The sequence below is a fragment of the Panthera uncia genome, chromosome D1 (genome assembly GCF_023721935.1).
Source record: "Panthera uncia isolate 11264 chromosome D1, Puncia_PCG_1.0, whole genome shotgun sequence".
Classification (NCBI taxonomy): Eukaryota; Metazoa; Chordata; class Mammalia; order Carnivora; family Felidae; genus Panthera; species Panthera uncia.
The window spans coordinates 38,160,466-38,187,846 of NC_064808.1; the positions used below are offsets into that span (position 1 = coordinate 38,160,466).

Sequence of the window (27,381 nt, forward strand, 5' to 3'; positions counted from 1 at the left end):
GCCACCATGCAAGGAGGGCCGAATAGCGGCCAGACCCTGGAGAGGCCCCTGGCTGAAAGCTAGAAGGCAGAGTCCCCTCAAGGCTTAGCTGACCAAAGGCCTCCTGGGAAGCCTGGGGTTTATTCTCCCACAGCCATTCCTTCTGCCTATGCCTCTTTGGGCTAGTTACCTAACCTCTCCGAGCTTCATTCTCTACCTGATAATGACCACCTCGCAAGGCTGTCATGATAAACAAGGTCCTTTTAACAGCGTCCCACTTGTGGGGCATTTGCTATGGACCAGGGTCCCCGCGAAGGCTCCATTTTTACAGATGAGGAAACTAAGGCACAGAGAAGGTAAGTACTTACCTGAGACCACAGAGTGGAGACAGGGCTTGAACCCAGGCCAGTCTGAATCCCCAGCCCATGCTCTTAATCAGTGTGCTGTGCCGACAGCAAAACACCATACAAACTCTGTTATCACTGCTATTCGCCTGAGAGAGAAGGGAGATAATGATGCCCCGAGATGCAAGTAGAGACAGAGAACTAGCATCCGTAGGCGGTTGGTAAGGAGGGGCATGGAGCAGGCATGGGACTCACGCATTCCTGCCCACCCCCTGTATTTCTCCCCTCCTTTAACTCTTACTTCCACTCCCCAGCACACACACACATGTTCCATTTAGAACCCTACCTTGTAGGTAGTACAAGTTCACACTCATCATACGTGGAGCCTCACAGTGGTCCCCAGAGGCAAGGCATATTGTTTCCACTTTACAGATGAGGAAAACCGAGGCTCGGAGAGGTTGAATGATGTGCCCAGGGCCACACAGCTGGTCAGCCCTGTGACATGGCCCAGCATATCCACTTGGATCCTCTACCTCCACGGCCCGACTCTCTCTGTTAATCTGGCCCTGCAGGTGTGGGTGAGATGTCCTCCTGGGATTTCAGAGCCCATGACTCCCTCCACCTACCCACGGTGTTTATGGTTTGCTGTATCATGGCCACTCTTTGTTCACTGCTGTCTCCCCTACTGGCCTGTGAGCTCCTTTGAGAACAGAGGGTATGTCGGGCTCATCTATCATTAAATCGACAGAGTTCAGCCAGTGTGAAATCAGGTGCTCAATACAGAGTCACCAACTGGAAATGTACCTCGAAGCTTCCCCTCTTGCCATGGGAGTTGAGGGACAGAGACCCAGCTCCCAGAAGTAGGGGTGAGTAACAACAGGACAAGAGCTGTGTTGAAAGGGGCTGCATTTTATGTCTGGGAATTAGGAGGTGGACAGCTTTGTCTCCCCATGCCCCACTTGGTGGCATCCCAGAAAACCTAGCTGAGTGCTAGTGCCCCCAAATATGAGCCCATATGGCTCCCTTGGCTCGGTTTGTCAGATTTAGCAACTGAAAATTGAGGGTACCCAGTTAAGTTGGAATTTCAGAGAAACAACCAATAGTTCTTTTCCCCCTTTTATTTTTTTTTAGAAAAAATAGTCTTATTTATTTTAAAGTTTATTCACGTATTTTTGAGAGAAAAAGAGAGAACCAACAGGGGAGAGGTAGAGAGAGAGGGAGACAGAGAATCTGAACCAGGCTCTATGCTGAGAGCAGAGAGCCTGATCTGGGGCTCAAATTGACGAGCCATGAGATCATGGCCCGAGTCGCAGTCAGACGCTTAACCCACTGAGCTACCCAGGTGTCCCAACAACCAATAGTTCTTTAGTTTAGGTATGACCCATGACATAACCAAGGGGCCCATAACTTGGTTCAGTCTTTATCATTCATTAATATTTGTTACATACTTAAAACGTTATCTGAAATTCAGATTTAACTGCATTTTATCTAGCAACCCCAGCTGTGGGTGCCCTAAGTTGTTGGGAGGGGTGTTATTTCTCCAAAGGGGCTGAGGACAATGTTCCTGAGAACAAAAGGGACGCTGGAAAGGGCCAACCACAGTCTCCGGGGTCCAGGGAGCAGGGCCTAGCCCAGAGAAAGATGAGCAGGGAAAAGGCCCAGGGCTGGCCATGGCCTCAGGGACGGGGTTCACGTGGTCTTCCTGGCATGGGGAGGAATGTGGAGCCCGCCCCAGCTGCTCCCCATTAAGCAGAGTTGGCATTTCAGAGCACGTCAGAGGCGCTGGCTCCCAGCCCTGGAAGTCAGCATCTGGCCTCTGAGCCGGCACTGCCTGCCCAGCCCCAGCCCTCTCACCTCAGTGGACCCTGACTGAGGGCCCCAACAGGCCCATTGTCATCCTGCCCGGCCTCAATGGGGCCATTCAGGGGCTTCGAAACAGGCCCCTCTGGAGGGCACTTCCTCCTCCCCCTCTAGAGTGCCCTTGGCCACAGCCTTCGCCTGTGTGGGTGGGGGGTCTGGCTGTGGTGAGAGCGGCCGGCAGCCGGGGCAACATTACTGAGGCTGGATTGTTGACAGAGGGCATGGAAATGCCCCACACGTCACGGGACTTCAGGGCGCTCTGCCCACACTGTGCCCCTCACCCCACCAGAGGCAGCCGGGCCTCGGAGTGGCCTACACCTGAGGACAGAGCAGCAATGCCTCCCCCCTACATTCACTGAGAAGCTGAGGTGATTCGCTGGAGGCAGGTAGAGAAAGTTCAAGCCCAGGCTTTACCAAATCCTAGCTGTGTGGATCGATTAGGCAAGTTGCCTCCCCTCCCTGGGCCTCTGTTTCTCCATCTGTAGAATGAGCCTAACGATACCTACCTCCTCAGGTGGAGCTGGAAGGAGATAAATCACATTAGCTTGGAACATGGATCCTGGCACATAGGTGCTGAATAAACACCCCCTTCCCCTCTATCCCTTCTTATGTCTAGCTCTTCCCGATCCACTCGAGACCCCAGAAAATGTGCTCTCCTGTGACCAGCAGATCCAAAGGCCACTGACGGGGATATCTTGGTTCAGACGTTATCAAGAGGACACCGGCCCTTCGCAGACCGGGGACTCCAGCGGCGGCCCCGCTCAGCTCACACTGCCTATAACAAGGACCACTGGCATTCAAATCCACAGCTCCTCCTCCTGTCTCTGGGGCTCCTTCTGCCACCCCACTCCTGCGTCCTCAGTATCTCACCTCTGCTCTGCACACCCAGATCTCCCACCCCAGGTTGCTCGTAAGCCCTGATTTCCGAATGAGCACACAGAGCCATGGATGCTGAACTCTACGGGCACGGTCGGGCAACTTAAAGGCAGCCAGCTTGGGCTCGGGCCTTCAACAGAGGACAAAGGGACACACACTCGGGGTTCATCACCCCTCACCAGGCGCCTGCCTAACCCTTCCCAGTGGCTCATGTGCTGCCTATCCTACATGGCAACGCTAGCCGCTGGCAGCAGGGAGAAGGGCCAGGGCTCCCTGTTCACGAGAGCCCTCTGCCATCTGCTTGCCACACCGAATCCAGAACATGCTGCCCCATTGTCTCTAGATCCCGGATGCATGCATTCAAGCCTCAGCCCCGGTCACTTTGTCTGGGACCCCGTTCTGGCCCGCCTGACCCACCTAGCTCCCCTTTCTCTTCATCATCCAATTTGATCTTTTACTCTGGACCAGTCTTTGTCAGAGCAGGGGCTACAGACCAAAATACAAATTCACGGGCCCCACCCAGGTCTGCAAAATCAGAGGCTCTGAGGCCGGGGTCCCAGGGCTCTTCCCCTTTAACAAGCACCGAGGCAATGCCGATGCACACTGAAGTTGAAGAATCACTATTGTGGAGCAAGAGAGCACACTCCCATAGGACCACTCTTTGCACACTCCCTTTCCTGTTAATAACTATTACAAAGAATGCATTAGCTGGTTTCCTTATTGCCAAATAACACTCATATAACTGAGCTCTGCCATCTCATTTCTCGACTGCATTCTGCCTTGGACTTACTTGAGAGGTTTCTATCCATATATTAGGGTGCAGCAAAAAATACACACACACATACCCAAGACCTAACATTTATGGAGAACTCATCACATGCCAGGTGCTTGCCACATGCTTCATATACTTTGTGGCATGTAATGCTCAGAGCAACCCTGTGAGGTCATTCATCTCACGCCCCCAGAGCAGATGAGGAGGCGGGGGCAAATTTAGCAACCCACCTAAGCTGGTATCCTATGTGGAGAAAGCCGGAATCCAAACCCTGGTCTGTGTGGCCGTGACCACTCGCTCTTACCCACTTCATTATCCTGCCTTCTCTGACGGAGCTGGTCTCAAGTCTGAGAAATCGCACCCCGACGTGTACCTTGGAATCTGCTGCAGAACCCTAAGAAATACAGATGCTGAAGCCTCACCCCAGGCCTGCCTCTGTAAGGGAGATGTCTGGACATGTGTACTATCTGAATAACTCCACATGCTCCTGGCAAAGAACTATGTGCCTGGGTCACGCAGTTTGTTAAAGGAGGGTCTAGAAAGAGAACTCAAGTCTCTTGACTCCAAGAACAGTGCTCTTTCAGCCTCCCCACACTGCCTTGCTGCTATGGTGCTGCTAGGGGTCAAAATGGATTTTCTACAGCCTCTCAAGGAGCATCTGGACAGAAACACACACACACACACACACACACACACACACACACATGCTTGTGCACACGCATGCACATACACGTGCCTGTGCACACACAGGCGCTCACACGCATACATGCACGTATGCATACACATACACAAATACCTTCTCGGTATCAGGCTTGTCACAGGGCAGTTTCTCTGCCTCCACTCAGGGCCAGGGCTGGACTTGAGGGTGGCTGGGGATGTCTCCTCCACGTGACTTGGATGGAGTTATGTGAGACAAGTCTAGAGGAGCTGGGGAGTGGGGAAGAAAGCACCCCTTTGCCCCCTCCACTAACTTTCTTCCTCCTGCAGACTCCCACGAGGACACCAAGCCTCTTTCTCCTCCTGCAATGGCCCATGCCTGACTGAGACAGGGGTGTGCACAAGGACAGGCCGTTTCTATGGCACCAGTGACCATATGAGCAGCTTTTAAATAGCCCCGATTTATACAGAATGCAGCAAAAAAGCTCCAATGTCAGCATTAGACAACAATTTCACCAAACAGCCTGATTCAGAGGCTCAGTTAATCTGCTCCACTCTTATCAATGGGTTGTCCCCAAATCAATACATAACCACAGCATGACTGAAAGATATGCCTCAGCAGGCAGGCAGATTGCATATGCACGGCACCTGCCCATTGAGAAGGCTTCCCTAGGCAGAGAAGGAAGGCCCAGAATCACCGCAGTGAGCCCCTCCCCCTGGTACTCAGAGGATGCATCCTGCCTCCTTCCCAACCACGTGCTGAAATCAAGCAATCTAATTTCCAATTGCAATTCAAGGAGAATGGGAAGGAGACTTCCAAACAGCAAGGGATTGTGGGAGTTGGGCTCTGTAAGGCAGTGGGAATGGCTGTCCTCCGTTTGCTGAAGGGGCTAAAAAGGATCTCACAGCCCATCTGTGAGAAGCTGGAACTGCCTCCAGCTTCTGGAAGATGCCATCTCAACTAGCCCAGAGCACACCCGGCAGGGTGGAGAGCTGCAACTCTAATCCTGAGCTCTTGCATGAAAGACTAGCTCTCCCCTCCTTCTGCAGTTACCAGAGAGATCACAGACGCCCATCATGCTGACCAAACATCAGCTGCAAAGCCCAGCACACAGGCCAATAAGACAGAGCAATGTAAGAAATCGAGTGGGCATGGATTCTAGAGTCTCTTTCATGATACCCTCCCTCTAGGGCTGCCCTGTCCATCCCTCCCATCCCTAATCACAGGGTAAAGTAATTGTAAGCAATGGGGCCTGTGCCTCCAGACAGAGGTGGTGACTGAGTATAGTAAGGGGGCTTCTTGTAAGTCCTGGTTCTGAAGGGGTAAGGGCATAAATGCTCCTCTGCTTCCTAAACTTTAATTCATCTATGACTGGGGTAGGGGGGTCTTGTTAAAATGCAAATCTGGTTCAGAAGGCTTGGGACTAGGCCCAAGACTCTGCATTTCTACCAAGCCTCCATGTAATGTCATTACTGCTGGTCCACAGACCATACTCTTATTAACAAAGGTTAAAGCACAAAAAGAGGCCTGAAAAAAGACAGGCAGGGAGAGAGGAGGAAGGAAGGCAGGGAGGGAAGGAGGAAGGAAAGGGAGAAGGAAGGGAAACTGAAGACAAAATGGAGCCAGTGCCTGTTGGCAAACCCAATTTTTTTAGCCCCACATTCTACTGTGAACATCTCAGAGCCAGCCCTAAACTTGGACAAAGTAAGAGTCTGCTCATAAGTTAAGAATTCCCCAACCTGAGCAAAAATATTACCCTTTCCCAGAAACCTAACTCACCCACATCTCTGTGTGAAGACACTGACTTTTGGGCTAAGACAACCACCCACTCTTTGCACTAAGAGCCCCCATGAAAGACATAAAACTGCCAAAAGGATGACATTTTGACCCATTAGCATCTTTAAAAAAAATTTTTTTAAGTTTATTTATTTTTGAGAGAGAGACAGAGCGTGAGCAGGGGTGGGGCAGAGAGAGAAGAAGACACAGCATCCGAAGCGGGCTCCAGGCTCTGAGCTGTCAGCACAGAGCCCAACGCGGGGCTCGAACTCAAAGACCGCAAGATCATGACCTGAGCTGAAGTCGGATGCTTAACCGACTGAGCCACCCAGGAGCCCCAGCCCATTAGCATCTTAAGGAACACACTGTAGATTTCTCAGTAGGGTGTGAGGAAACAGAGTCCGAGCCCTCGACTGGGAGTCATACCTGGATGCTAGTCCCAGCTCTGCCTAAAATCCTGCATGAGCCTCTGTCACTTACTCACTAAATACTTAGTAAGCACTTACCATGTGCTGGGCACTGTTCTAGGTGCAGGGGATGGAGCTGTGAACAAGATGGACAAATCCCTTGTCCTCATGGAGCTGAAAGCCTAGTAGAGGAAGGCACATAATAAACAAACACATAACACGCCAGGAGACTGCTCTGGTTCTGGAGAAAAATAAAGCAAGATAAGGAGACATAAAAGGACAGATTGCTATTTTATACAGGGTGGTCAGAAAAGGTACCTTTAATAAAGTGAGTGAGATCTGAACAGAGCCCAAAGGTAACGGAATGAACCATGTCAATATCTGGGAATACATTTCAGGCAGAAAGAACAAGTGCAAAGGCCCTGAGGCTTGGCTTTCTCATCTATTAAATAAAGGATAAGAAAACAGGGTCTTTGTGATATAGCTCTAAGGTTCCCAAGTCTGCCCAGCAGGAGCGGGAGAGGCTTTGGAGGTTGGGGGTGGGTCAGGGTGGTACAACCAACAGGACACCTTGCCAGTCCTTTCCTTTTTTATAGTCCTGTACATCTCTCTTTCTAGCTCTGTTTCGAGGAGCAAATGACCAATTGTTTTTAAGAAACAAAAATAATCTGCCCTGTTAAGGGTGAGATATTTTAAAACCACTGAATGGATTTTTCCTTCCTTGCTTGCTCGCTTTCTTTCTTTCTTTCTTTTTTTTTATTGATACATCTCCTCTCCTTCCAGTTCTAAAATAAGCACCCTGTCTGCCCATACACGGATCCAAAGGCAACACGCTGCAGATGGTGTGGGCCTGGGGAGAGCCAGATGGAGGTCGCTTGGAAGTCACCAGACCTGGAGAAGCCACCAGGCCAGCCTGGCCAGCCTGGCCTCACCCATGGTCTGCTTCCTCTGAATCCAGGTGACGAGACGCTCTTAAAAACAGCAGTGGAATGTGGTGAGAGTTGGCATTTGTAAATGACAAATTTCTGACCGAATTCCAGTTCTCTGGAATGGAAAACCAGCAGCTTCCTGTTACAAAATGTACCAACAGTTCATGCCTAATACATGGGTGTGGGCAATTCATATATTTCAATCTAAATTTGGCTAAAAATATAACAAAGCCGGCATATTTTTAGCCAGGTAAACATTTCTAGGGACTAGGTCAAATTTATATTGGTTTCTGCTCTGCAATCCAGAGGAGGAACGATTCCAAATGAGTGTGAAGGAGGGACCAAAGGGGAAAGCCACACAGTCCACCAGGCAATTGGGAGTCACTGATTCTTGGTGACCACGTCCAGTTTGGGAGTGCTTCCCAGGGCTGAGCGGTTTGTCCCTTCCCATTGGAGAGACAGTGCCTTTTAAAGAACTAAGCCCCACGCTTCTTTGGAAGGCAAGTCTCGGTTGGGTTTTACTACTTCTCTCGCTGGACAGCCTTCAACGAGTCATTTCTCCTCTCTGTGCCCTCAGCTCTATGTGTCTCTCTCCTCCCCACCCTCAGCTAGCCTTGGGTTTAATTAGAAGCAGCACAGACGGAGGACCACGCAATGGGTAAAAGATTCAGGCTCTGCAGGTTCTGTCTGAGTTGCAAGCCCGGCTCTTGCAATTATAGGTGGGGGACCTTGGGCAAGTCGCTGAGCTCTCTCTACTTGCTTTACTTCACCTACAGAGCGGAGACAATGACTGAAGTGCCTAACTCAGAGGCGATTGCTTTTGTGATGATTAGGTCGGAAAATCCACATAAAATGCCTAGAAGACTATCCAGCACATAGTAAGTCCTCAGTAAATAACAGTATTTACCCCACACCAGGCATTTTTACATACACGCTAATTGCTTGAATCTGCACTACCCATTGAGATGCCACACTTTCCCTGAGGAAACTGAGGCTTGGTGGGACTGTCTTGCCTAAGCTGCAGTTCAACAACTATTTCTTGAGCCTGCAGTGTCCCAGGCCCCACACCAGCAGTGGGGACATTAGACACCTGGGCAATAAACGAGGAGGTAAGATTTTAAGCCGGGTCGCTCTCACTTCCAGCTTGGGAGGTGGAGGGGATCCAAGAGGCTGGACAGAAAGAGCAGGGACATGAAATCAGAGTTTCAGTACTGACTCCGTGTAGTCTTGGTCAAGCCACTGACTTCCTCTGAGCCTCACACAAAACGTAGAAGAAATGCCACCCGTCTTATCACATTGTTGTAAGGCTTAAATGAGATGATGGGTGTAAAGTGTCTGGCCCATGGGAGGTGTTCAGTGGAAGTCTCTTGCACCAACCACAAAGGGATCCTGGTTTTCTGATTCACTGAACCAAATGCAAAAGCTTTCTAATACGAAGGGATTAAGAATACTTAATTACTTGGTAGAAGGAGGGGGAAAAGAACATAGCTTAGGGCTGGTTCCACTTCTTCAAACCATCAGGCCTCCACTCAGGAGAGTAGACCCTGTTCTTACCATACGTGAGGTGGAAAGAATCCTGGGGCCAGGAGACAGGAGGCCTAAGTTCCAGTTTTGTTCTGCTCTCATAGCTGGGTGACTGTGGGCAAGTCCTACCCCTCTCTGGGCTATGCTGTCCCCACTTGCTCAATGGAGCTGTGGAAATAGGCCTCTAAGGCCTCCAAGGCCCACCCTGGCTCAGATGTCCCAAGCGTCTAGTCCAGAGAGGCACAGATCGATCGCTAAGCAGACATCCCAATAAGCCTGGTTATTCTGAATCTGGTTTTGTCACCTACATAGCGCTTTTCCCCCCAAAGCTGCCTTCTGTCCAGAGACAGTAAACAACCAAAGTTCCCACACCGGAAGGTCTGACAGCTCTAGAACACTTGTGGCCCACACATTTTGACGTAAACATGCGTCACTCCCAGGTCTGAAAAGAATCAAAGCAAATCAGCATGAAATGGGGACTGTCTGCAGTGCTGCAGCCGAGCGGCCTGCGGCGAGAGGACAGGAAGAGAGGTCCTGCCAGCTGTTATGCACATGGACCCCGCTGGGCCCTGCAGCACAGGGGTGACCTGGGGGGCGGCAGCCACGGCAGTGAGAGAACGAGATCGTGCCCGCATGGCGGCAGGATGTGGGCAAAAGCCAATGGGGATCCTTATTCTGTAAACGCGGAGCCTCTGGGGAGGGGCTGGGTCAGGCACGGAAGGCCCCGGCAAGAAGGAAACAGGAGGCCAAGGCCAGGGAAGTGGGGGGCAGGCTCCAAGGAGAAGAGGGTTTGGACATTTGGTTGTCTAAAGCAGCACCTCCGTACGGGGCTCAGGCCTCCTCCAGTTACTGGCACAAGAAGGCAGAGATCAAGAGATTTGGGAATTGGAGACACCCAGCTATGAATTCTGTCGCCCATCCATACCACCCGTGTGACTTGAGTAAGTTCCACAGCCCCTCTCAGGCTTGTCTCCCTACTGACTCCTCATTTTTCTCCTTTCCGGTAAAACAGGATCAATATTGGCTCAGGACATTCGTGTGAGGATTAAGTGTATGGAAATGGCACGTAAATGGTTGCTGTCATCATTATTCCTGGAAGGCTGTCCCATCCTGGGACTCTTGAAGCCCTCCCCTTTTCTTCACCAGCTAAAATCCTTCACAACCTTTCTCAGGTCCCCCTTCCAAAGTGTGTGTGCGCACGTATCTGCCGAAGCCCTCCAGAGCCCACAGTGTTCTCTCCCCCCTCCACCCCTCCAGTCTACCGCACAGTCATTGTCACATCCTGAGAGGTCTTCCATTGGATCAGCCAGACAGTTTATAGACACTGGAAACAGCCTTGCGTAAGGGAATCTGCCTCCTTCTTCTACCCAGCCAGCCCAGCCGCGTTTCTCTAAGACCTGGTGTTGGAGAGCTTTGATGCTGGCCTCAGCCAAGGTTCAGGTTGCCCTCTCTGTGTCTCCTACACTTGGCCACCCACCATCACATGATCTTCTCAGTGCACAAGCCAAGAGGGAGTTCTGCAGAACACATGGCTTAGCCATAGCTTCATGAACACAGCTGGTGCTCAATATCCACTTACTCCTGTGTTTCAATTCTTTCTTTCATCTTCCCCCTCCCATCCTTCTTTTCTTCTGCAAATATTAACTAAGAATCTACTATGTGCTGACCCTGTATCAGTAGAGATCAAAAGACACACATCCCTGACTCAGGGAAGCCATGGTCTGGCTAAATAAGCAATCACAGGCTAAGCTGTAGGGGCTACAGAGCAGGCTATGGGACCATATAGGAGAGATACTATCCTGGGGATGGTGGAAGGCTTCCTGGAGGAGGTGACACAAAGCCTGAGCTTGAATGGGTGAAGGACAAGGAGGATTTAGCCAGTCAAAGGAGACCTACGTAGTGGTAGATGAGTAAGACTCAACCAGGGGTTTTGATATTTTTAAAAGTTCCCTCATTAAAAACAATTTCTTTTATGCTTTCAACTTTGGAAACATCTTAGATTTTTACAAAAGATTATCAAATCAACCTGAATCTTGTGATTCCATAAACCGTCAGCAACTATTCTCATGAAAGAATAGGAATTAAGCCAAGATTCTCACACTGCACCAGAAAAGAGATAAAGAGTCCAGATCCTAAACCCAGTGAAATAAACTTGGCTGGGCTATTTATTATCAGCGAGCACACACACACACACACACACACACACACTCACACTCACTCAGTCACCCCTTCCTATCTCATTTATGTTCTCCTGGGTACACTGTAGACGTCAAGGGGACTGCTAATGTGTACTCTTTAGCCAGGGCTTTGCTTTGTCTCTCAACATTTTATTTTGAAAAATTTCAAACAGAAAAGTGGAAAGAACTGTACATGTATCTTCACCTAGATTTATCAGCTGTTAACATTTTATGACATTTACTTTCTCCTCTCTGCAGATATACTAACCTTTTTTTTCCCCTGGATGATCTGAGAATTAGTTGCTGATATCTCTAGATATTTCAGTATGTATCTCCCAAGAAAAAGGACATTTTCTTACATAACCCTAATACCATTAACACTGATAGAAGAATACTATCTAATACACCATCTGAATTCAAATATCTCCAATTGTCTCCAAAAGGAACTTTCTAGAATTTATGGTTTTGCTCATCCAGGATGCAGTCAAGAATCTCACTGGATTTGGTCATCATAGGTCTTTGGTCTCCATCTACCTTTTAAAATTTTTTGTCTTTCATGACATTGTTCATTTTGAAGACACCAGGCCTGTTGTTTTAAAGAATGATCCATAATCTGAATTTACCTGATTGCTTCCTCATGCTAACAAATGATTCTGATCAAATTCCTCATTTTTCCCTTCTCTCCAGGACCAGCCCTGCCAGCTACACCACGATAAACACTTAGTGGACCTTGTGGCCTCAGTGTACTTGGAATTTTACAAATCCCAGAGGGATTTAACTAATAACTAAATAAACTAACATTTATTTAATTTTGAAAGAATATTTTCAATATTTCCAAACTCTAGGGGCAGAGGGGAGGGGCCAAATGTCACATGTGCCAACCCAAAGGAAATTTTACAGCGATTTACTTTGATTCAGTATTAACAATGGCTTTTCAGATTTCTTTAAAGAATTTTTAATGCTTATTTATTTTTGAGAGAGAGAGAGGGAGACAGAGCATGAGCGGGGTAGGGGCAGAGAGAGGGAGACACAGAATCGGAAACAGGTTCCGGGTTCCACACTGTCAGCACAGAGCCTGACGCGGGGCTCGAACTCATGAACTGCAAGATCATGACCTGAGCCAAAGTCGGACGCTTAACCCACTGAGCCACGTAGGTGCTCCGCTTTTCAGATTTTTAAAAAATGTTTGTTTATTTATTTTGAGAGAGAGAGAGAGTTCATGCATGCATGTGAGCAGGGGAGAGGCAGAGAGAGAGAGAGAGGGAGAGAGAGAATCCAAAACAGGGTCCGTGCTATCAGCACACAGCCTGATGCGGGGCTCGAGCTCACGGACCGTGAGATCATGACGTGAGCTGAAATCAAGAGTCGGACACTTGATTGTCGGACAAGAGTCAGTGGCTTAACTGACTGAGCCACCCAGGATCAGGTATTTTTTTCAAAGTGCTTTCACCCTTGCTATTGAGGAACCCTTGCTTTGGGGTGAAACAGATATGGGCTCAAATTCTGGGTCTATCACTTACTAGCCGTGCTACTTGGAAAAGTAGTTTAACCTCTCTCAGCCTTGGTCTGCTTAAAGGATATTTATGGTGTAAGGTGCTTAAGCCAGTGTCTCGGTCCTAATCGTTGCATCTGTTAAGCTTTGCAAGAACCCTTCAAAAAAGGTAGAGCAAGAATGATCCTCTCCATTTCACAGGTGAGGTAACTGAAGCTCAACAGACAATGGGACCTGTCGAAGGTCATGCAGCAAAGTGTCCAACGCGATCGAACTAGAACCAAAGTTGCTGACTCCCAGAGCTGTCATTTCCACTTCTCCTCAGGAAGTAGCATCTTCCTCATGGGATGTTGTGAGGCTTGATCGACATGATACATGTCTGGTGCTATGCATTATGCTCGTACAGAGGCTATGTTCAGTGTCAGTGACCCTTATTATCATTATTTCTATGGTGTCACACTGCTGTGAGTAACGGATTTTTTGTTTCAAAGGCCCCACAAGAACTCTGGGAACGAGGCTCCTAATTATCCTGACTCCCACCAAGACAGGGTGGGGATTAGAACAACCTAAACTTCACTGAAGGTATGAAGGTTTCGCTTGGAAGGAAAGACAGAATATTCTGAGGCTGTGGGGCCATTGTTTGCAAAACACAAGAGAGGGTCTGTTTTTCTTGGGAAAGGGACATAAATCATGAGTCATACTTTAGGTTCTGTGTGGGTGACTTGAGGTTCCTGAGAAAACTTTTGTGTCACTCACTATTGTCGGGTGTGGACTGAAAACACAAAAAGCCTGACCCAGTTTTATTCCCCAAATCACATGACCCATCCTGACCAAGACATTCTAGGAACACATTGTCCATCTCCTTGAACAATGTGAGCAGGAGACAGAGTAGCCATTCAAATTGGCCACGAGGCAATTAGTAAAACACCGTTGAGCAGCCGGCCATGCCTTGGGGCAACTCAATGACCAAACAGATCACAAGGTCCGGCTCCCACCGTAATCATGCCAGCCGCGAGGGAAGAGGGCTTTCCTTCTACCCTCGAAACAATAAGCAGCCATTCAGAAGCCCAATCAATGGGACTGTTCCATTCTTGGTCCTGGGCAAGGCCGTTATATTGTCCAGTGGCTACAGTGCTAGCTCAGACAGTGTTACAAAGAAGACTTTTCCATAAGTTTGGTGTGCAATAGATCCCTCAGCTTGGTTGGTGCTAGAGGGACGGCATGTCTGGAACCAAAATGTGGAGGTTTCATTTCACAACTCTGGATATGACTCATTTAGAGGCCATTGTTCTTAATTTATTCTTGCTTCCCATTCATCTAACCAAAGCCCTGCTACGCTCTCTGTTTTCACATCTGTCCTTCTAAGTAATGAACCGTACGCTGGGGAGAGAGGTAGGGAGGGTGGAAAGAACATGAGCTTGGAATGAGGCAGATCTGGTTTCTGAACTTGGCTCTGACCTTAGGTGATAAAAATAGGCAATACCATGCTTACTATATGCCAGGCACTGTGCTCAATAACCTACCTGTACCCATTTCTACTTCATAGGTGAAGACACTGACAATTAGAGACGTTAAGTAATGTGCCCCAAGCCTGGATTCAAACCCTGCTGTGTCTCTCAGTGAAGCCCAATCTACCATGTAAAACTGCCTTGAAATGCAAATTTCCTTTGCTCTAAGCTTCCTCATATGAAACGCATAGCCCTCTTTACATTTTACCCATTTCTTGTGTCTCGAGTCGTATAGAAACAAATACACCCAAATATATATTTAAGAAATAGGTGTATAAAGCAATATATGTACAAAATACATTTACAAAACAAATATATGTTTGTTTTATATATATAATATATGTATACATATGTTTAATAACCACATGCGAAGTAACCGCTTGAGCTAAAGCCGACCATATATACATTTTTTTAAAGCAGCAGAGACTAACAGGCACGTAGCAGATACTCCATAAATGCCCCCTTCCCTGCAGCCGAGGCTGATTCTAAGATATCAAATCTCTGACCCCAAGCCAAAATCTCACAGGGCAGTTTGTCTTTTTCAGACGAGCCTCGGGAACTTCACAAAGGCTTAATTAAAACACCTCTCTCACGGCCCCATCTCTTGCCGTATAAGTCAATAACACAGGACACCAAGATTTGGTTGCTTCAGCCTCGGTCACAGAGGAAGATGGTGCGAGGAGGGGGGAGGCCAATCCAGCTATCCTGAAAGCTGGAAATCGGGCTGCAACTCCTCCAGCCGGGCCTTTGATGTGTGTGTGCCTGCTTCCATGTGCTCATTACTTTAAGCTGTTCCATGTGTATATGTTTGTATATGTGTGTGTATACATGTGTATTACGCATAGCCAGAAGTAGATGTATTTACATGCATATAGACACACACATAACGATATCCTAAATAAGCCACCAGTCCCACCTTTAAAGTGTCTTCAGAAAATTAACCCACGGAATAAGCAATAATATGTGAAATATAAACATTCTTGCATGTTGGCAGATAACCATGCTATACATTCCCCTCGAAGAACTGAGAAGGAGAAGAAAGGGAATAACACAATGGCAGAAAAATGCACTAATCAAATCCATAATCAACTTTGATGATGGAGTAAGGAGTCTAATCAAAACACAATGGGACAAAGTTGCAACAGGTTGTAAGCTTGGAGCTGTGCTCTCCTCCCAGGGGCCTCGCCTGCTCTTTCTTTTTAAACATCTAAAACACCCACAGAGGATTTCAATCACTTCTAATTACTTTTTTAAAGAAATGAGTTGCAAGTTGAACACCAGGCTCCTAAAAACAGGAAATATCAAAGTATTATATATATAATTTTTTCCCTGCAGCTGCTTCTTAAAAATAAGCTAACCTCTCCTCAAATAGCTCATGCGCATTCCTTATCTGAAGGTCAGCCGGCCAGGGTTTCTGAACTAACACAGAGCATGCCTCTAAAACAATTCTTTGCATATGGTCATAATTTATACACCACGTTAACAGAGCAGATGCTATAAATGTTCACTATTGGGGGAAGGCCCAGGTATCCCAGCACCAGGAGGAGAATTCGGGAGGGATGTGCTGCTCCATAGCAGTCCCCTCCCCCCAGTGGGGGTGGAGCCGAGCTGTAGGTTTGTGGGAGAGGTTCAAGGTGAGGGGCCTGGGCAGTTGACAGAGGGGCCGCACCTAAGGCTGTCTGCTGGCTACCTTAGGTCTTCTCACACTTATTGGACATGGAGAGCCAGCTTGGGAGGAGAGGGCTGTCATTGGCCAAAGAGAGTTGCTGCATAATAAAAGGAGCCATGAGAACTGCCTCTCTTCCCCTGTAACTACCATGTTGAATATTCCGAACCCCAAGCTAATAACGATAATCACTGTCATTTCCCAAAGGTCTATTATGAACCAGGTCTTTATGGACACCACCTCCCACCTTCTCCTAAGGAGCCTGCATGCGCAGAATTCTCATTCACCAGCCAGCATGCAAAGCCCATCCTTCAGGGGCACCTGGGTGGCTCAGTCGGTTAAGTGTCTGCTTAAGTGTCCGACTCAGGTCATGATGTCACGGTTCGTGAGTTCGAGCCCCACGGCGGGCTCTGCCTCTGCACTGATAGTGCGGAGCCTGCTTGGGATTCTCTTTCTCTGTGCCTCCCCTGCTCGCGCACATGTGTGCTCTCCTTCTCAAAACAAACAAACTTTAGAAAGAGCCAATCCTTCAACTGCCAGATGCTTTTGTTGTTCCCTCATCACCATGTTTTAAAAGGAAGATACCAGGGGCGCCTGGGTGGCTCAGTCGGTTAAGTGTCCGACTTCAGCTCAGGTCACGATCTCGTGGTCCGTGAGTTCGAGCCCCGTGTCAGGCTGTGGGCTGATGGCTCAGAGCCTGGAGCCTGCTTCCGATTCTGTGTCTCCCTCTCTCTCTGCCCCTCCCCCGTTCATGCTCTGTCTCTCTCTGCCTCAAAAATAAATAAACGTTAAGAAAAAAATTTAAAAAAAAGGAAGATACTAGATACAGAACAATTACCTGTTGTATGAAAGTGCGGCTTCTCTGCAGTGACATCATCTTCTGCTCTGCACCAACACATGGCCCTGCTCCTCATCCTTCCCTCTCATGAGCGTGTCACTTCCTCTTCTCCCCACCCAACCAGGACTGCCCATCTCTGAAGCCCATTCTCCTCCAGGAGGCCCTCTGGATTTCTCCAGCCATCGTGGCCCTTCCCTTCCTTTGAGCCCCAAGCATCCCTTCCAGCCCTCTCTGTGTTGTGTCCTGTTGCTCTAGGCACATTTGGTTACATCTCCCAACTAGACTAGGAAATCCCCAAGGCCCAGGCCATGTCTATGTACCCCATCCACCCGCCAGGGTAAATGATGGAGGTAGGCAGCTATGAAGGGTGCCGGACCACCAGTGTTGAAGTTACACCAACCTGAGTCAGACTCTCTGTTCCATCACACTGGAGCACGATGACTTGGAGCAAGTTCCCCCAGACTTGCAGAGTCTCACTCGCTCTTCTAGCTCAAGGGTTAGAGCAGTGGTCTCACTAGGGCCTGCCAGTAAGCCGAAAGTCTCTGTGCTTACCTGTGTATAGTGGTTAAGGGCATGGACTCCAGAGCCAGACCGTCCAAGTTTTAATTCTACTTCTGCTACTCCCCAGGTTACTAACCCGGTCTTTGCCTCAGTTTCCTTGTGTGTAAAATGAGAATACTAACATTTATGTCATTGCATTGTCATAACAATCAAATGAGGTCTTTTACGTACTAGTCTTTAGAACAATTCCTGGCATGTAGGAAGTAATTGTATTGTTTGATTTGTCATTATTATATCATTATTGATTTGTCATTATTATATCATTGGACTTGCCATTATTATATTATTGGATTGCCATTATTGTATTATTATTGTTATAGAACATTATTGTTATACAAAAGGTCCCAACTGCTTTAAATGTTACTATGGGTGAAATGATATCATATATAAAAAGCCGGGCACCGTGAGCACTAAACAAGTAGTCATGCCCTTCCCTCACCTTCCCACCATGCCCGGTACTGAGAGATGCTCTGTAAATTCTTGTGAACTGATGATGAATACCTTTTCAAGGGCTAGAGAGATAAGCTATGCCTTTTCTCACTTAGAGGCTATTAGATCTAGGTTCTAATAGCCTTATCTCTTGGTTTGGCAATATAAATAGCTAATTATATTAAGTGTTGCTTACTTGCCAGACACCGGGCTAAATACTTCCTAGGTTATTTTTCTCAGTCCTTACAATTTGTGTGGTTGTTTCTGCCCATTTGTACAGAGGGGAACACTGAGGCCCAGAGAGGTTAACTGACCAGGTCACTCAGCTGGTGCATGGCAGAAACAGGACACCACGGATATCCACCTGACTTTAAAATCTGTGTACTGACCCCTGCACAACTCATCCTCCTGAGAGAAACTCCCTGAATAAAAGGGAGAGTCAGAGGCCCCAAGATATCATCTGCCCTATAACTCGACATTTCCTGAGTATCTTCTAGTGATAAATACCAGGTTTTGTATTCGAGACCGCAGAAGTCCAGCCAGACACAGTCCTTAAGCTATAATAGAGAGGCTTTCCTGGAGGGCGAATGGGCTACTATGTTAGGTAGAGTGAAAGAAGGCCCTGTCCAAAGAAGGCAAAACTGCCTTTGCCAAAGTCACTTTGATGCCAGTGTGGGGCAGTAAGTAAGGACAAGGATCTGCTGCTGGCCGCAGGGAAGAGCCCTCAGGAAGCCCAAACATGGATAAGGAAAGCAGGCTGGTAAAAAATCGGATAGCCCACCAGGAAGGAGTCAATTTCCTGCCAAGGAAATTGTCCATCCAAACCATCCTCATGATCAGAAGGATTGGCCTCCTCCCCTGAGGGCAAGACAGGTGCAATGGGGGCATTTGGGTATGGTGGGCCAAGAGTGAGGGAGGAGAGCAAAGCCGAGGGACCGGGCCCCTGCCAGCCCCTCCATGAACAGCTGGAGAATATTTTTTCAGGAAAGAAGGTGATGAATCACCTTTCCAGAACCTGCCCCCTGCAAGTCCTCCAACCATGTTTGTTAAATATAGGGTCAAATGGGCAAAGGCAGAACAGCTGCCTGGGTGGAAACAATCCCTGTGTCTACTTTCCCTCTCATTCCTCAGTTCCTTCTCATCAGGCTGGAGGGTGTGTGTCACATCCCAGAGTCACTGTTCTGGCCTCCCACATACCACCCACCATACCTCATAAACCCCGTCTCCAAGGATGGATAGGAAAACCTCCCAAGAGTGAATCCCTGAGCTCATTCCCATTTGGGAGCCCACTGGACAAATCCTGTGGCTAACAGCAGAAAAAGAGAACACAGCACAAACTCCTAGCAGAGACAGGCCCTCTGGAGCACAGGGTGAAATCTTGTTTTCCTCCCACACGCCATCACTCAAACCTGTCAGCTTCCAAAAATGTTTAGCAAGTGCAGCAGCAAGGGGCATGCTTATCAGCCTGGCCTGGGAGCTTAATCTGCTTCGAGAGCCTTCTCCAGCGAGAGTTCCAAAAGTCTGCTTACAATTAGCTCCCAGCTCCAGTTCCTCCATCGAAAAGGTTAGCAATGTGTTGAGTTCTAGCCTCTGATCAGAGAAACCTCCAGGAGAAGGTGGAGACAGTGTCAGCAGAAAAGAAAGTGCCAAAAAGGTCAGCTGGTCTGTTGCCACTTCCCTGACACCAGCCCCAAACCACCTCCCCCTCTGGCTTCCTGCCTCTCCTGACTGGGACAGTCACATCCGTCAGGTCAGCCTGTCCCCAAAAGTCCCTGCTGAATGACTGCCAAGAAAATACAGCATGACCCTGCTCCCTCCTACCAGATGAGGAAAAAAAAAAAAAAAAAAGGGAGCAGGGAGGGCAGAAGGCCAAGAGAAACTGATTGGCCCTTGCTGATTTCCTTAAAAGAGATTGCATGGCCAAGGCCTGTCACCCAGCCCGACTGGGTGATGCAGGCTCTGTCTGGAAAGGTAGAAGTCACCAATTCTCTTCAAGCCCAAGCCACCAGCCATCCCCACACCCAGTCACCCAGGCTACCAGCGCCAGGATTTACTACCCAGGAAGGAGGGGCTTAACTTCAGGCAGCCATTTGGAAACAGCCACCCCCACCCCCACCGCCATCCTCACCCCCCACCGCAACAGCCAGTCAAGACGCCAGGAGTCTGCAGCTGCCTGCTTCCCGCTGGTGCAGCGGGCACTCCTAGGGCAATCCCAGCACAGTGCCTGGAATCCTGTCGGCCCAAGGGACGGGCAGGGGTCGGTCATCTTCAAACCGAGGGGAACAGGTTGATTGCACCCCCCAGACACCTTTTCCTGGATCTTGCAGCCAGACCAGGGGGCATCGAGCCCAAGAGACTTTCAGACCATTGCTTGGCAGACACAAAATCTCTGCAGAACCGACAGCCAACCAGCCGCTGCAGAAGACACTGCCTTCTTGAGGCCAAGCTCTCAACATGCAGGAACTGACATTTCCAGAGCCGCACGGTTGTGTGTGTGCGTGCGTGTGTGTGTGTATGGACACGCCACCCGTACCCCCCAGAAGGAAGCTGCTGGCATACCCCCACCCCGGTCTCTCAAAGCTCCTGAAGGCAAACCTCTGGCACCCGGGCCACACCCACCGGCCAGCCCACTCTCCTAGCGCATCCCCAGATCTGCCAGCCTAAGTAGAACGGCTCCCTTCTCCGCCCACCGGGTAGCCCTTTCACTCCTCCAGCCGTGCCACCTTCCCCCCAAGAAGTATTCGCCCGCCCACCCTCCCAGAACAGTGCCCCGGCACACATCGCCTCTCACCTGGGTATCGAACCCGTTTTCCACCGAGCCGCTCTTCCGCAGCGGGAGCCCCTCCCCCGCCGGCTCCTGCAGCCCCTGGGATTTCAGGGGGATCTGGCTAGGGTAGGTAGTCTTGCTCACCTCCACCTTGCTTCCCAGCTTGAGGTAGCAGGGCTGGGGGCCGGCCCGGGCTGGGGGCACGTGCAGGATGGGCGCGGCGCTGTGCACGGGTTTGGGCAGTCCCGACTTCATTTTGGAGGCGACCAGGATGGCCGGCATCTTCTCCCGGGGCTTCGGCTTTCCCAGCACGTCCCTGGCAGCGGCGGCGGAGGCGACCGCTAAAGGCAGCGCGGGCAGCAGAGCAGGCGCCGGGCCTCGGCCCGCGAGGCGCCCACCACCAGCGGAGGAAAAAAAAAAAAAAAAAGAAAAAAGAAAAGAAAAGAAAACCCCGGGTCTGGGAGTCAGAGCAAACCGGCGAGCGCGCCTTCGGGTTGTAGGATGGGGCAGAGGACTGGTCGCTGCGCTCAGCTGGTTCCACCTGGACCGATGCTGAAGGCGGGTTTCTCGCGCGTCCTAGGCGGCCTGTTCAAGGGATCTGGGCGCTCAGGGGCTGTTCCCTCTTTCGATTCTCCTCCTGGGAAACCGAGGCTTGGACGCCCATATTAACTTGTCACTGCATCTCCGAAGTGAGGAGGCCCCTTAGGGAGAGGAACGGCGGGGCCGCGCGGCTTCCCACTCCGGGAGGCTGCGGGTGTGAGAGGGTGAGGGAAGCAGCGAGCAGCGGGGGGAGGAAGGCGCGAGCAGAGGAGGAAGGAGAGGGAGGACGCACGGAGCCCAAGACGCCTCCACCAAGAGGCAGCTGCTGCCCTAACCGCGAGCACCGCAGTGTCACCCGCGACGCAGAGGCGCGGCGACAGCCCCCGAAAGGTCTCTCTAGGCGTGACAGTCACGACTGCTCATAAGTCCCCCGGACGGATAGCACCTTAGCGCCTGTAGGTCTGCACATGCTCCGTGAGCTATAGCGCAGCTAGGCTGTGGCCGTGGGGCGCGGGCACCCGGACGCGCGGCTGGCGGGCTGGGCAGGGCTGCGCTCGCGAGCGGCGGTCCCGCTTCCCGGGAAGGCTGCGCTGGCTGCGGGGCTCCGAGCAGGGGAGGACAGGCTGCGGCCGGCACTGCTGCGGCGCGCGCTGACAGCCCGGGCCGCCCCGGCGCGCCCATTGGTCCGTGGCGCGCCAATCAGCGACTGCAGCTCGCTCTGCAAAGGGGGCGTGGCCTCAACTCCCGGGCCGTGGCCGAAACTCCCGGGCCGCGCTTGGCCGCCAAGTACAAAGCCGGCTGGTGGCCGCTCTGCGGCACTGCTCCTGCTGCGCGCTTCCCAGCGGGCCGACACTCCCGCGTCCCTGAAACCCTCTTTTGAAAAATGCCCTTTCGAATGCAAAGGCCCGCCTCGGGGCCCCGCGGGCGAGGCTCGGGGGGAAGTTTGTTTCCTTTTTCAAATTGTTCTGGTCACCTTAACGGTTTGAATCTTCCGGAATCGCGCCCGCCGCCCTGCGGCCCCCCATCTGGACTGGGCAGGGCTGTTCCTCGTCTCCGGCGTTAAAGACTCGCCAGCCATTTCTCCTCTTTTCTGCCTCACTTCCAGGCGGGCCGGGGGCCCTCCCAAGAGCTTCCTCTCCCGCTTTCAAAGCCTTCAGTTTTCACTTAACTATTTGAAGTATTCATAGGCAAATACACTACCCAGGGAAGCCTCCCGCCCCGAGTCAGCTCCCCCGTGCAACCTACTACAGATTCTGTCATCAGAGTGGCCGGAGGAAGCCAGGAGAGGTTCCATGACCCCGGCTGGCTCAGGCTAACCCCTGTTGCATTTCATGTAGCAGCCCCTCCCTGTCCGCGCCTTGGATGCACTGGCCCCACAGGTTCCTCGACTTTAATGCGTCCGAGGATTTCTTTCCTCTCAATTGCTCTTTGGGTTCCTCGCTGACGCAGAGTTTATGAGAACTGGAACGTATGATCCAGACAGGCCCGAGCCCTCTCGATTCATGGACTGGGACCCCACACCCTGGAGAACTGCCTGGATTTAAACTGGGCGAGACCTTAAATCGTAATGCATCCTTAAAAAGCTTCGGTTTTCACTTGGAGCAAGGAGGTTTGAGTACATTTATATCATGCGCTGTTGTTTGGATTAAATGAATAGTGCATGACAGTTGTTAAGCACAAGTACCTGGCAGTGTAAAGGGGTCAGTACAAGTTGGGCATTATTATCCCTGTTATTAAATTACTACTGCTACTTCCCGCCGCCCCCCCCCCAGTCATCTCTGCTTATAAGTTGTCTTTTCTCTCTGTCTCTAGATACAGGTTTTCCCAGTATGTCCACCCTGTAGCATGATTTACAATGCTGATAGCATTGATTTATCATTATCCAGACCAGAGGAAACCTCAAAGTTTTAAAACAACCTCTTGAAAAGGCATTAAGAAATGAGAAGGTGCTTTCTCACCCTGGCCTGCTCCCTCCCCAACCTTATCTTCCACAAATTCTATACGGCGACTTTCTACTCTAGCTAGGCTGAAGTACATAGTCTTGTATATAGTTTCAGGTATTCCCCCTCTCTCTGAAATTAAATCATACGTGGTCTGTGCCACTTACTTAACCTCAGCTCTTCGCCATCTGATGCCACCGTTATTTATCATTTCATTTTTATTTTCTTTGAGAGTAAGCCTCATGAAGTTAGGAACTGTGTTTTGAACTTTCATTAGAGTCTCTCGGCATCAAGTATGCGGTGGACCCAACAGCTACCCAGAGTGTGATCGAATAAATGAGTAAGGGATGATAGCAGCAATTCTCCAGGAAGGGAGCCTTTTAGATTTAGGTATATAATGTCATAAGACACGTTATACTATATTAAACCTTAGGACTCTCTCCCCAGAATTCTGCTTCATACAGATATACCAAGAGTCATGGGAAGATATTGCAGTCTTCAATAAAGTTCACAGAGATATTCCAAAGTAATTCCATGGCAGTGCTTCTCAAAGTATGGTTACCAGACCAGCTGCAGCAGCAGCACCTGAAAACTTGTTTGAAAACCCCACCCCTGAGCAACTCAACCAAAAGATCTGGAGGTGGGGCCTAGCAATCTAGGTTCAACAAGTGCTTAAGTCAGTGATTCTGATGCATATTAAAGTTTGACAGCTTACACCCTAATGAATATACCAGGCACTCAGTGCTCTTCCAGGGCTGCCTAAACCTTAATGTACATAGGAAGTACTGGAGACCTTGCTAAAATACAGATTCTGATTCAGAAGTTCTGGAATAGGGCTGAGGTTCTGCTTTCAGAATATGCTCCTATGCGATGCCCCTACTGGTGGCTTGGAGATCACACTTTGAGTAGTAAGGCTAAACTGTATTTAACAAAAGGGTTTCATCTCAAGGACCATCTGTACTTAAGTGACTTTCTGTCACACTGTGCTGAAAAGAATTGAGGGTGCATCTACCTAGTTTAGTTGGAAACAGCAGCCTAATCAATTAATAATGTCTGTCATGGATGCAGAAATAGAAATAGTGACAGACGTGCTAAGTATTTGCCATCTTTGATCTCCTGTTTAAATCATATTTGCTGCCAAGGTCATTTTTTGGGTTCTTAGACCCTCAACTATGTGCTAATATGAAAAACAGTACATTCTTTTTGGACTTCTTCCTAATCCTCTAGAATTTGGTAAACATTGAGCATGCACCTTAACCCTTTGTGAGTTTATAACTAAAGACTGCTAATTTCTCATCTTTCTTGACAGAAGCTGAGTGAATCTTTTAGTCTATTTCCAATTTCTTTGCCCACCTCTTCATCCTTTAATAATGTTATTTGCTCTTTCCCGGAACATTTTTCATTTCCCTTTATATCTTTCCTATTAACCTTCATTTTCCTTATTTAAAGCAAAATAATTTATCATCATAACCAGACAAAATGAGAGTAAATCTACTTTTCCCCTGGGGCAAAAAAGGTAGTTACAAGATTCCTCCTTAAATAAGATCATTGCAAATTATAAAAATGTCCTATAAAGTTACTCCTTTCATATGTATGCTATGTTAACATGTAAGAAGTCATTTTAAATCAATATGTTTGACATTGGCAGCTAAAGAAGGTACTGGTTCAGAGAATAGCAAACTGCTTTGGAAAGAACAAACTATCTATCTATATATTTTTTAATTCTTTTAATATTTATTTATTTTTGAAGGAGAGACAGAGTGTGAGTGGGGGAGGGGCAGAGAGAGAGGGAGACACAGAATCTGAAGCAGGCTCCAGGCTCTGAGCTGTCGGCACAGAGCCCCATGTGGGGCTCAAACTCACAAACTGCAAGACCATGACCTGAGCTGAAGTTGGACGCCTAAGTGAATGAGCCACCCAGGTGCCCCCCCAAAAATATTTTTAATTGTTTTCACTATGGATAGCCTACCATTTTAAATCTCAACTTTGACAAGTCTCTTTTTCTCTAACTCTGAAATTTCCAACTCACCCACGTGTCAGTGATGGCCTAATGTGAAACTTGCCACCAAAGCTCTCAGAATCACTGAATCATCCTAAGAGCTCCGACAGTTCCCAGGTTCTAAGAGCCATCCTCACATCCGGATGCTCCAAATGCATTGCTTTCTGATCCTCAATATCAGCCACTGGTGATTAGGTGGGTGTGAATTAGGCTTCAGAGCTGACCTGCAGTTGACCAGCCCCATCAACCCATCCTTCATCTGAGTGAAAGACCCCTCGCTGTGCCTGACCTCCCAAGAAGACAGTCCTGCGAAGAACCTGAGACATCTAAACCCCAGCCTGTCACAGAAAAATGGAAGGGTCTTGAGAAAAAGTCAGCAGTCTCTTGGAAACCCTTGACTATAAATGATGAAGGGAAAGGTTGCAAGTCTCTGGAATAATATAAAAAACATTCATGAGTTTATACGGGAGTAAAAAAAAAGTCACACTAGCTTATTTTTGAAAACACACTTTTCCTTAATTTTCTATGGGCATGGGTTGGCAACTTAGGACACATATCTCAGAGGTGGTACAAATACCCACATTTTGGTAGGGCCCAAATCGAGAGCGTACCTATCTCAGACTGCAGAGAAGCCAGGCTAAGAATCTTAGCCCAGCTCTTTAGAAAGCCCACTCACCCTGCTCCTCGCTCACTTCTAACCTACCTTCTTCCAGATGGCTCTGTGTGCAGAGCAATATGCATAATGGTGACCTCTGGGAGACTGTGGGTTTGCCTACCTGTAGAGGGTGGATTGTGGGGAGTGTGTGTGTGTGTGTGTGTGTGTGCACGTGCGCATGCGTGTATGCTTGCGTTCACTCAAATAGGGAGGGGCTCAATCATTAATTCAATGAATAAATTGTTGACAGTCATTTGTGTGCCAGACTTTGGGCATTATGATAGAGAGTAAGCAAGAGTAAACTCTTGTTCCCTGCTTTCAAGGTCCAAAGAACGATGCACCTGCTGTTTCCCAGTCAGAGGATTGCCCTTTTACAACAATTAAAAAATGGAAATCTGAAAGCGATGCAGGTCAGCTCTGAAGCCTAATTCACACCCACCTAATCACCAGTGGCTGATACTGAGGATCAGAGAGCAATGCAGTTGGAGCATCCTGATGTGAGGATGGCTCTTAGTTTACACAATTTAGGAAGGGGAGCAAACCGGGAAATAAATGACAAGTAGGAAAACTAATATGCTAATAGTTTTAGAGTAGTGCAAAATATACTGCGATAAATGAGGCACAAAGGAGAATCCACTCTCTGTGAGGTTAGCAGCTACTTTGATTAATGAAACTTTCTTTTTTTTCCAATGAATTCCATTCATTATTATTAAAAGTTGTAGGAAAATGTTGATAAAACAAAATATACACAGCCAATTCCTCACAATCGTTATGACCCCTTATACTTAAGAATTTCAGAAAACTCTCATATCAAAAGAACATCGAGGGGCGCCTGGGTGGCTCAGTCGGTTGAGCGTCCGACTTCAGCTCAGGTCATGATCTCACAGCTTGTAAGTTCGAGCCCCACGTCGGGCTCTGTGCGGACAGCTCAAAGCCTGGAGCCTGCTTCTGCTTCTGTGTCTCCCTCTGTCTCTGCCCCTAACCCACTCGCATTCTGTCTCTGTTTCTCTCAAAAATAAATAAACATTAAAAAATAAAAATAAAAAAATAAAAGAACATTGATCTGCTAATAATGGAATTAGGTTTTTTTTTTCCTGTAGCTGTAAAGCAACTTTCTGACCAACAAAACACTGAAGGGTAATGGAGAGAAATCTCCTTTCTCCACCATTAGTGTTGAAACTCTAAGTGACAATGGTCCATTCTCCCATCTTTGTAAGTTAAGTCTAGTAAATATTCTTTAAAAAAAATTTTTTTTAACGTTCATTTATTTTTGAGACAGAGAGAGACAGAGCATGAACGGGGGAGGGTCAGAGAGAGAGAGGGAGACACAGAATCGGAAACAGGCTCCAGGTTCTGAGCTGTCAGCACAGAGCCCGATGCGGTGCCCGAACTCACGAACCGCAAGATCATGACCTGAGCCAAAGTCGGACGCTTAACCGACTGAGCCACCCAGGCGCCCCTAGTAAATATTCTTCTGTTGACATCTTCCCTCATTCCACAAAGGATTTGAGAAAAGCCTATATTCAATAAAATAATGTCTAAATATTAGTAGCAATAAATGCAACATGGGCGCCTGGGTGGCTCAGTCAGTTGAGCATCCAACTCTTGATTTCAGCTCAGGTCACGATCCCAGGGTCATGGGATGGAGCCCCACATTGGGCTCTGCCCTGAGCATGCTTAAGAT

The 27,381-nt window shown here is 48.8% G+C and overlaps 2 protein-coding genes across 3 annotated transcripts in view; both read right to left on the bottom strand.

Moving 5' to 3' along the window:
* Positions 1-21,742, bottom strand: part of NAV2 (neuron navigator 2) — a 395,678-nt gene extending 373,936 nt beyond the window's left edge. For both annotated transcript variants that reach the window (XM_049617765.1, XM_049617772.1), the window contains exon 1: positions 20,588-21,742. In XM_049617765.1, the coding sequence (XP_049473722.1) occupies positions 20,588-20,845 (258 nt within the window). In that variant the 5' untranslated portion in view covers positions 20,846-21,742. The remainder of the gene's footprint in view (positions 1-20,587) is intronic.
* Positions 21,594-27,381, bottom strand: part of LOC125929036 (uncharacterized) — a 54,337-nt gene continuing 48,549 nt past the window's right edge. The window contains exon 3 of the mRNA XM_049639924.1: positions 21,594-21,821. Coding sequence (XP_049495881.1) covers positions 21,594-21,821 — 228 coding nt within the window. The remainder of the gene's footprint in view (positions 21,822-27,381) is intronic.